The sequence below is a fragment of the Trichechus manatus genome, unplaced genomic scaffold (assembly GCF_000243295.1).
Source record: "Trichechus manatus latirostris isolate Lorelei unplaced genomic scaffold, TriManLat1.0 scaffold00057, whole genome shotgun sequence".
In the NCBI taxonomy this organism is placed as follows: Eukaryota; Metazoa; Chordata; class Mammalia; order Sirenia; family Trichechidae; genus Trichechus; species Trichechus manatus.
This window is the reverse complement of record NW_004443993.1, coordinates 14,623,815-14,634,379: the sequence shown is the minus strand read 5'-3', so window position 1 is coordinate 14,634,379 and position 10,565 is coordinate 14,623,815. Positions and strand designations below refer to the sequence as shown.

General features: G+C 56.2%; 1 protein-coding gene across 1 annotated transcript in view; it reads left to right on the top strand.

Moving 5' to 3' along the window:
* The window catches only part of PLK5 (polo like kinase 5 (inactive)), a 13,972-nt gene extending 4,297 nt beyond the window's left edge, over nucleotides 1-9,675 (top strand). The window contains 12 exon segments of the mRNA XM_004378510.1: nucleotides 173-302; nucleotides 393-480; nucleotides 587-682; nucleotides 1,344-1,542; nucleotides 1,677-1,803; nucleotides 2,057-2,133; nucleotides 2,625-2,709; nucleotides 2,974-3,051; nucleotides 5,252-5,364; nucleotides 5,367-5,408; nucleotides 8,151-8,261; nucleotides 9,490-9,675. Coding sequence (XP_004378567.1) covers nucleotides 173-302; nucleotides 393-480; nucleotides 587-682; nucleotides 1,344-1,542; nucleotides 1,677-1,803; nucleotides 2,057-2,133; nucleotides 2,625-2,709; nucleotides 2,974-3,051; nucleotides 5,252-5,364; nucleotides 5,367-5,408; nucleotides 8,151-8,261; nucleotides 9,490-9,675 — 1,332 coding nt within the window.
* The last annotated feature ends 890 nt before the right edge of the window (nucleotides 9,676-10,565 follow it).

Here is a 10,565-nt window from a genome sequence, read left to right as displayed (position 1 = left end):
TGTCCATCTGAGCTCACCCATGCTCACCTGTGTCCATCTGAGCTCACCATTTGTGTCCATTCCACGCTCAGACATGCCCACCTTGGCCAAGTTGAACTTACCTTTCCTTCTTGGGCCCCTTGAACTCGCGGTACCCGCCTGACCTGAGCTCACCTGTGTCCATCACCTGCAGTCTTTGGCCCACGTGCTGAAGGCGCGGCAGACCCTGACGGAGCCTGAGGTGCGCTACTACCTGCGGGGCCTGGTCAGTGGCCTGCATTATCTGCACCAGCGGCGCATTGTGCACCGGGATCTGAAGCTCAGTGAGTGACACTGAGGGGACCCATCGGGGGAGGGGAGCGGGGTGCGGCTTCACCTTTGCCCCCAACTCCCATTCCCAACCCCAATGGCAGGTAACTTCTTTCTGAACAAGAACATGGAGGTGAAGATCGGGGACCTGGGGCTGGCCGCCAGGGTGGGCCCTGGGGGCCGCTGCCACAGGTGAGACAGGGAGGCTCTGAGAAGTCCCTCTGGGTGGGTACAGGGGAGACTCTGAGTCTGACATGGGGCAGTAGCCCTCCTGAGCCCCCCACTATCCCCTTCCCAGAGTGCTCTGCGGGACCCCCAACTTCCTGGCCCCCGAGGTGGTCTCCAGGAATGGACACTCCTGCCAGTCGGACATCTGGGCTCTGGGCTGCGTCATGTGAGTGGGGCCCTGGGATCCCTGGGTCTGGGGACGGTGGGCGGGACTGCCCAGGTGGGGCCAGGTGGGGCCAGGTGCGGGCAGGTGGGAGCACATACAGCCAGGTCAGAGCAGGTGTAAGTATGTACAGGGGAGGTTGAATGAGGAGGTGGGCAGATGTGAGCATAAACAGAACAGGTGTAGTCAGGTGTGTGCAGGTGTGGGAAGGTGGGAACACACACCTGCCATCATTCGACTGTGCAAGTATGAACAGGGCATCTATGGGGCTGTGTGTGTGAGGGAGGACAGGTGTGCACAGCTGAGTGCAGATGTGGGCAGGTGGGAATTGCATAGGTAGACCAGGGCGTGTGGGATTATATACAAGGGTCAGGCACACGCAGAAGTGGGCAGGTATGAGCATGTAGAAAACAGAGCTGGAAAGGTGTATGCAGATACAGGACAGGTGCAGGCAGGTGTACAGACAGGTGCTGGTATCCCCGAGCAGAGTGGCCCAATGGGAGCAGCTGTGGGCAGGTATGGGATGTGGAGGCAGGGTACGTACAGAGTCAGGGTGAGTGGGTGGGTATGGCCAGGTGTGCACAGGTAGGCGCCAGCAAACCCTGGACAACACCCAGGACAGATGCAAGTAGGCACCCGGGTTTCTGCCCCCTCCCTGGCCCAGGTACTTGGTGCTGACTGGCGACCCACCCTTCACGGCGGCACCGCTGTCGGAGATGTACCAAAACATCCGCGAGGGTCGCTACCCCGAACCCGCGCACCTGTCACCCAACGCTCGCAGCCTCATAGCCCGCCTCCTGGCGCCCAACCCGGCTGAGCGGCCCAGCCTGGACCACCTGCTGCAGGATGATTTCTTCACACAGGTGGGCAGTCCCTGTGCCATGTGGCCCGGACACGATGTTTTCCTTAGGAGGGGGCGGGGCCCCCAGCTGTGTCAGGAGCGGGGCTGGGAGCAGGTGGCCCGAGCCTGGTGCTGACCCCGACACCCGTTCTGCAGGGCTTCACTCCAGCCCAGCTGCCCCCCCACTCCTGCCACAGCCCGCCCATCTTCGTCATCGCCCAGCCCCTGGGCAGGCTCTTCCGGAAGGTGGGCCAGCAGCTGCTGACCCAGTGCAGGCCACCCTGTGAGTACCTCACCTGTCCACTTCCGCCCGCTCCCCCAGCACTTGCTCTCACCTGCCCATACCTGCCCCATACCTGCCTACAGCTCCCCCTCACCTGCCCACGCCCCTCACCTACTTCTACCTGCCTGACACCTGTCCCAGCCCTCACACACCTAGCCATACCCCTCACCTGCTCCACAATGTCCCCACACCCATGGCAGAGGTGGATGTGGGGCCCAGGCCCTGCTCCCAAGTGTCCTTGTGCCTCCCCCAGGCCCCTTCACTCCCAAAGAGACCCCAGGACCGGGAGAAGGGGGTCCAGAGCCGGATCCCATGGAGTGGAGCAGCGAGGTGAGGAACCAGGGCCACGTGGACAGGTGTGGACAGGTGTACCCAGGGCATCCCTCTCCCAAGAGCCCTGGGGCACACCCCTGGCCACCTCCGAACCTCCTCCTCCATGCAGGCTTCCCTGAACCCCTGGACTGAGGCCCCACACCATCTGGGGTCTCCAGCCCTGGACCCATGGGGTGGGATGCATCTGTGTCCAGCTCTGTGCCCTGGCTTGGGGGTTTCCTGAGGGCGGGACCCCGCCACCCTAATTCTACCTATTTGTTCATTCCACGCCCACTTATTGAGCACCTACTGTATGCCTTTAAGGTGCCCCAAGGCTACATCCCAGCGGAAGCCCATCCTCCTGTACGCTGAATTGGCTCAGGGCACGGCTGGGCAAGGGAGAGGGCCGGGTGTCTCCTGAAGGGGCTGCAGGGGGTCTGGGGCCCCTCACCCACCTCAGGCCTCTTCCAGGGGGCTGGGCAACTCCTCACCCCTCACTCTCTCCTCAGGCCTCCTTGTCAGAGAGAGGGGCCCCCTGCCCTGAGGCTCCCATCCAGCTGCTCACTCAAGGGACCCTCAGGTGTGACCCCAAGGGTGAGCAGATCTTTGCCATTCAAGAGTCACAGCGCCTCTCCTGGTCTCAGTTTTCCCACCTGTAAAATGGGAGTGCCGTAAGGAACCCTTCTGGGTAGAAAGTAACATCTCCCTGGGAGTGGATAGCCGGAGGGAGCCCAGGCCTGTCTGCCCACTTCCCTTCTGGGTAGAAAGTAACACTCCCTGGGCGCGGACAGCCGGTGGGAGCCCAGGCCTGTCTGCCCCACTTCCCTTTCTGCTCTCCGCACTGATGTGTCTCCCCAGGGTCCAAGGAGAGCCGGCCGCCGGAGGTGGAGGCAGCCATCTGTGGCCTGCAGCTCTGCCTGGACGCTGGCCCCCCAGGTAGGAGCCCCGCCCAGCCCTCGGGGGTCTCCTCTCTCTGAATGTCCCAGGAATGCTGTCCCCATCCCCATCCAGGCTCCTCCTGGGCATTTCTGGGGGTCCCATATGGGGTGGGGAGGTGGCAGAATGGGAGGAGGCTTCCAGGCACCCGGACCTCAGGCAAGGTGCTTAACCTTTCTGTGCCTCAGTTTCCCCTCCTGTAGTCAGAGTGCATAGAGGTGGTCGTTGTGTGCCATCTGGGGCTTTGTGAGGCCTCTTCACACTTACCTTTCAATGACTGTAAGGAGATCATGTGGCACAACGGTGAAGCGCTCGGCTGCTTACCGAAAGGTTGGCGGTTCGAACCCACCCAGCGGCTATGCAGGAGAAAGACGTGGTGATCTGCTCCCATAAAGATTACAGCCTAGGAAACGCTGTGGGCCGTTCTGCTCTGGCCCGTGGGGTCACTAGAGTCGAAAATCGGCTCGATGACACCCAACAACGATGGCTCTTATCTTTATTTCTGGCGATGTGTTGCGGGGTGCTAAAGGGCACCATGAGTACCTCAGGGTCTGGGTCTCTCAAGTCCTTAATCCCTTCCTGTTTGAGAGCCAGAGAGGAACTGAGCGAGGATGGGCAACATCAGATGTTCGCCAACACGGAGCCCAGTCCCCGAGGCCCAGGACCCCAAACCTCCACCAGCCCACAGCGTCCTGCCCCCACCCTCGTGGAGAATCCAAAAAACCCATTGCCGTCGAGTCAATTCCGACTCATAGCGACCCTATAGGATGGAGTAGAACTGCCTGACAGGGTTTCCAGGGAGTGCCTGGTGGATTCAAACTGGCAGCCTTTTGGTTAGCAGCGGTAGCTCTTAACCACTGTGCCCCCAGGGCTCCACGGAGAGGGATCCCCGAACCTCAGACTGAGGTCACCATCCCTGAAACCTTTTCTTTATCACCACAACCCATTTCGCTTTTTTTCCAGCCTCCCTTGCCTCTGGGCCCAAGAAGGCCCCACGTTTTAAAGTTTTCCTGAAGCCCATTTTTTTCCCCAATTTTTAAGAACCATTAAAAAATAATTTTAGATTTGTAGAAAAGTGGCAAAGATCGTGCAAAGAGTCCCCGTCTGCCCCTCAGCCAGCCTCCCCTCCTGTGGGCGTCTTTCAACACCATGGCCTGTTTGTCACGGCAGAGAAACGGACGCGGGGACTTTATTCAGTGTCACGCGCTTTTCTGCCAAAGTCCTTTTTCTGTTCTGGTGATCCTGTGAGGCTTTGAGCACTTTTTTAAAATTTGTTTATTTTCAGATCATTTTTAAAAATTTAATGTATTTTGTATTTTGTCATTGAAAATACACACAGCAAAACATACACCCATTCGACAGTTTCTCCAGGTACAGTTCAGTGACATTGATCAGGTTCTTCAAGTTGGGCAGCCGTCCTCACTCTCCTTTTCCCAATTGTTCCTCCCCATTAACATATACTCACTGCCCCCCTAAGCTTCCTATCTGACCTTTCAAGTTGCTGTTGTCAATTTGATCCCACATAACTCAAAAAAACCCAAACCCCTTGCTGTTCAGTTGATTCTGACTCATAGTGACCCTATAGGACGGAGTAGAACTGCCCCACAGGGTTTCCAAGGAGCCGCTGGTGGATTCAAACTGCTGACCTTTTGGTTAGCAGCCGTAGCTGGCCGCAGCTCTTAACCACTGCTCCCCCTGGGCTCTTCACCCCATATAGATAGTCCTTAAAAGAGCACAATGCTCCAGGCAGAAGACATTCTTTACTAAGTAAGCTAAACTATTGTTTGATTTAAAGAAGACTTCAGGGGGTAGTTTTGATTTAAGATTTAAAGATGGTCTCAGGGCAACAGGTTTTGGGGGTTCATCCAGCCTCTGTGGCTCCAGAAAGTCTGGATTCCATGAGAACTTGAAATTCTGTTCTGTATTTCCCCCCTTTTGATCAAAATCCTTTTTTAATAAAATTTTTAAATAAAAATTAAACAAAACTTATAGTATGACAAGCATTCCAGAAGCACCTCATAATCCCAGGGTCCCCAATACTTCCCTGCAAGGCAAGAGTTGGATATCTGTTTTTTGGGCTTCTTTCGATATCCCCTCTGCCTGCAATCCTGCCATTAGAGCTACTAAGTCTTGCCCCAGTCCCTGCCTGGGCTGGTAGGTCCCCCACCTTCAGCTCAGCTCACCTCATCTTTGTGCCTAGCTGTGCAGGACCCCCCAGGAGAGCAGCGGCCCCTCCTCTGGGCCCCCAAGTGGTTGGATTATTCCAGCAAGTATGGCTTTGGCTACCAGCTGTCAGACGGAGGCAGCGGGGTCCTGCTTCGGGACGGCACCCACATGGCCCTGCACCCCCCGGGGGGGTAAGTAGTGAGGCTGCTGTCCCCTCACCTTCCCTCCTTCATTCCTCAACTGTTTAGTAAGCACCTACTGTGTGCACCTTCACTGCCTGGTGGAAGAGACAATGCTAAACAAATGAATCACTAAGTTGATTTCAGGTAGCACTTTTCTGAAGGAACATGAAGAAGGTGAGGTGGCAGATAGGGAGGGGAGGTGACTCCTGATGACATGCTTGGGGAAGGCCTCTTGGAGGAGGTGATGTTCAGGCTAGACATGGATAACAAGAAGGAGGCCATCAGGCACAGCGTTGCAGCCACAGGGAACAGCTCATGCAAGGGCCCTGAGGCAGGACCGAGACTTGCAGTTTTGAGGAACAGCAAGGAAGCTGGAGTGAGTGTGGGGAGACAGGAGGACTTGACGCTATAGTCCCTGCAGGCCACTGGAGGGTCAGAGCGGTCGCCGTGGAGGCCTGGGTGGGGGCCGGATGGTGGACTTCATTTGAAGGCAGGAAGGATGCAGCAACCGTCCGCCGAGATGGGAAGATGGCAGAAGGGTGGCTTGGGGCTGATCGGGACCTCAGTACAGACAGGCTGAAGTTGACAGGCAGCGATGTCTCAGATGAGACGCTGAGTCGAGGGCTGGCTCCATGGGTCTGGAGTCCAGGGGTGAGGCCAAGTTCAGATTCAAGCACGGGGGAGGGGACGGGGGTGGGTCATAGTTTCTTAGGGCTGCTGTAACAAAATACACCACAAGTGGGTGGCTTTCAAGAACAGGTATTTATTTTCTCACAGTTTTGGAGGCCAGAAGTAGCTGGGTGGCGCAAATGGTTAAGCGCTCGACTGCTAGCCGAAAGGTTGGCTGTTCGAACCCACCCAAAGACACCTGGGAAGACAGGCCTGGCGATCTGCTTCCGAAAAGGGCTGGGGGTTGTTGTTAGGTGCCGTTGAGTCGGTTCTGACCCACGGCGACCCCGTGTACAGCAGAACGGAACACCGCCCGGTCCTGCGCCACCCTCACAATCCTTGTTATGCTTGAGCCCATTGTTGCAGCCACTGTGTCAATCCATCTCATTGACAGATTTCCTGTTTTCTGCTGACCCTCCAATTTACCAAGCGTGATGTCCTTCTCCAGGGACGGGTCCCTCCCGATAACATGTCCAAAGTACGTGAGATGAAGTCTCACCATCCTCCATTCTAAGGAGCATCCTGGCTGTACTTCTTCCAAGACAGATTTGTTCATTCTTCTGGGCAAACCTGTCACCGTCAATTCCGACTCGTAGCGACCCAAGAAGACAGAGGAGAACTGCCCCATAGGGTTTCCAAGGAGTGGCTGGTGGATTTAAACTGCCGACCTTTTGGTTAGCAGCCGAGCTCTTAACCACTGGGCCACCAGGGCTCCATGTCCTTCTGACAGCCCATGGTATATTCAGTACTCTTTGCCAGCACCATAATTCAAAGGTGTCAATTCTTTGGTCTTCCTTATTCATTGTCCAGCTTTCACATGCATATGAGGCGATTTAAAACACCAGGGCTTCGGTCAGGCGCACCTGAGTCCTCAAAGGGACATCTTTACTTGTTAACACTTTAAAGAGGTCTTTTGCAGCAGATTTGCCCAATGCCGATACGTTGTTTCAGCCATGAAAAGCTTACCAGGCAGTTCTACTCTGTCACATGGGGTCGCGGTGAGTCAGAATTGACGAGACAGCAATTAACAACAGCAGAGGTCAGAACTCAGGGCACTGGCTCTGCGGGGGTGGGGGTGCGCTTCTTGGTTGGTAACCCCACTAGTTCCTTGTCTTGTAGATGGGTCCTCATATGGCGTCTTCCACCCACCCCCGCCCCCTGTGTGTGTCTCTGCGTCTATTCTGCTCTTTTGATAACTCAGAAGGGATCAGGGTTAGGCCCCACCCTACACTGGGCTGACCTCATTAACATAACAGAAGAAAAACCCTATTTCCAAACAGGGTCATATTTACAGGCACAGGGGCCAAGACTTCAATACGTATTTTGTTGTTATTAAAAAAAAACAAAACAAAAGCCTGCTGCCATGGAGTCGATTCTGACTCCCAGCGACCCTGTAGGACAGAGCAGAACTGCCCCATACAGTTTCCAAGGAGCGCCTGGTGGATCGAACTGCTGACCTTTTGGTTCGCAGCCGCAGCTCTTAACCCCTGGGCCACCAGGGGTTCCTTTGTTGTTAGCTGCTGACAAATCGATTCCAACTCATGGCGGCCCCATGTGTGCAGAGTAGAACTGCTCCATAGGGTTTTCAAGGCTGTGTGACCTTTTGGAAGTAGATCGCTAGGCCTTTCTTCTGAGGTGCCGCTGGCTGGGTTTGAACTGCCAACCTTTCCGCTAGCAGTGGAGCGCTTAACCATTTGCACCACTAGGGACTCGAATACATATCTGAGGGCACGCAATTCAGCCCTTCACAGGCGTCAGAGGAGAGGTGCTCTTTAAGGCAAGGTTTGAGCGGGTGGGCTGGGTGGGACGATGTCCACGGGCGCGGGGGCCCGGGACAGAGCCTGACAGCTGACTGCCCGCTGGGCTCTCTCTGTCCAGCCAGGTCTGCTACGCGTCCGACCGCGGGAAGCTGGAGATGTTCGCGCTGAGGGATGTGCCCGGTGCACTGGGCGCCAAGCTGGCTGTCTTGCGTCTCTTCACCCGTCACCTGCAGCTGCGGGAGGTGAGGCCGGCGGGGTGGACGGGGCTGGGCGGCTGGTGACACCATGGCCCTGAGCACCGCGCGGCTGGGTCTGCCCACAGGAGGGGACCCTGCCTGCACCTGCACCACCCGCTGGGCCCAGCCTCTGCCTCCTGCGTTTCCTGGTGTTCGATCAGGCCTCGATGCTCCTTTTCAGCAATGGGACAGTGCAGGTGAGGGGACAGGTGGGGTGGCAACGGGACGGTGCAGGTGAGGGGACAGGTGGGGGGGCTGCCGGGTCCCTCTCGGATTATTATGTGGCCAGCTTTGCAGAAGCCCCAGGAGACCTGGACTCCTGAGAAAGAAAAAAGGTGTTAACTCCGAAAGCCAAACCCCGCCAAAGCCCAATGAAAGCATGTTGAAATGACAGCAAGGTCTCGTTTTCACCCCTCTTGCGGCGTGGTTAAATTTAGCGCCTGTAAAAATGCAATTTCGGTGGAAAATCATTTTTAGGTTCAGTGTTTCCTAAGCAGCTTTGAGGGTTTCCGAGAAGTCTCAACCAGTCCTAAAATGTATGTCAAGAGCTATCTTATAAAACACGGTCCTTATTTTTTTGTTGTCTTTGCAGTCAAAGCAAAAATCTACGTTCTAGCTAGGGTGTAGGGGTTTGGTCGTACGCTCGCCCTGAGCTGGGCTGGGGTGGCCATAAGTTAGAGAGAAAGGCTTACAGACGGCCCTATGTGAAAACTGGGGAATTTGATACTTAGAGAGGGACCTGGTGGCACAACAGTTAAACGCTAGGCTGCTAACTGAAAGGTCGGGGGTTTGAACCCACCCAGTATTGCTGCAGAAGAAAGGCCTGGTGATCTGTTTCCGTAAAGATTAACCCATTGCCGTCAAGTCGATTCCGACTCCTAGTGACCCTGTAGGACAGAGTAGAACTGCCCCATAGGGTTTCCAAGGCTGCCATCTTTGTGGAAGCAGATTGCCAGGTCTTTCTCCAGCAGAACCGCTGGATGGGTTCAAACTGCTGACTGTTTTGTTAGCAGCAGAGCACTTAATCACTGCACCACCAGGGATCCCTCAGTGAAGACTGCAGCCTAGGAAACCCTATGGAGCGGTTCTACTCTGCCACATGGGGTCGCTATGGGTCGGAATGGAGCGGACGGCACTGACAACAGCCCTCAGAGAGGGAGAGAGGTATCCCCAAGGCTGCAGAGTTACTGTAAAGGTGTGGGGGTCACACGGGGTGGCTGTGGGCGGGCAGTCCTCGTCCGAGGCTCAGTTTCCCCTTCTGCAGAGCTGAGCTCTTAGCTCTGGGCTCTGAGCACTTATAGGTGAGGCAGGTACAAAGCCCCACCTTGCCGTCCAGGGACCTCTTGTCCTTCCCCTTGAAGGGCCAGGGCCGGGGCAGCCTGGGGGAGCCTCGTTCCCTTGACCTTGGCTCTCACCCTTCGGCAGGTCAGCTGCAGTGGTGAGCAGGCTCAGCTGGTGCTGAGCGGCGAGGGTGAGGACCTGCTGCTTACTCTCTGGGAACAGGGCCGGCCCGGCACCTCCTACCCGCTGGGCGTCCTTCGGAGCCACGGTTGCACCCCAACCACCCGCCAGCGCCTTCACCATGCTCTTTGCATGCTTCAGAGCATCTAGTGGCCCTGAGGGTCGGAGTGGACCTCTGCCTGATCCTGAGGGTCAGAGCGGACCTCTGCCTGACAGTGCCAGGGACCCAGGCACCATTCCTCTTCCTGTGGCTCCCCCAGAGGGGGTGTCCTTGGGGGACGTGCAGGGGCATGGGGGGCTGGGTCCTTGCCTTGTGGCATGGCTGTTCAACTCAGGCTTTTGTCCTGCCTTGTTGGTTTTTCATTAAAGACATCTTGGCTCTGTATCCTGTGGTTGGCCTCTCTTGGAACACCAGAGAACTTATCGTGATGGGGGGGCAAGTGGCTTGTGATGTATGGGCCGCTTAAAAAAAAAAATGTTGATCCCACCTGTCCAAAAAATGTATCTGTGTGTGGGTGTGTGTATACGGCGGGCATCCATGAAAAAGTGGGCAAAGGGACGTTTGTTGATACTTAAGAAACTATTGTTGGATTTTTTAAAGTCTGTAACTTTGTGGTGGTTTTAAGAGTGCTCTTACTCTTTGAGGTAGTATTCTCAGTGGGGGCGGTTCTGCCCTCAGGGGACACTTGGCGATGTCTGGGGACATTTGTGGGTGTCCCAGCTGGGGAGGGAAGTGCTGCTGGCATGGAGTGGGTGGAGGCCAGGGATGCTGCTCAGCGCCCTGCAGTGCACAGGATCGCCCGCCCCAGAGAAGGATCCGGCCCCCGTGTCAGCAGTGCCGTGGGGAAGAGAGAGCCTGCTTTAGAAATCTGAACAGGAATCTTTACAGATGTAACGTTTAATTTCCCAAAGCATATTTCTGCTGTCATCTGAAACAACCGCGAACATGGAAAACGCCCACCCTGTGAGAAGCCGAGGGCGCGGCGCCCACGCAGGGCTCTGCACACGCGTCCCTCAGTTCCTGGTGTCCCTCACCCGAG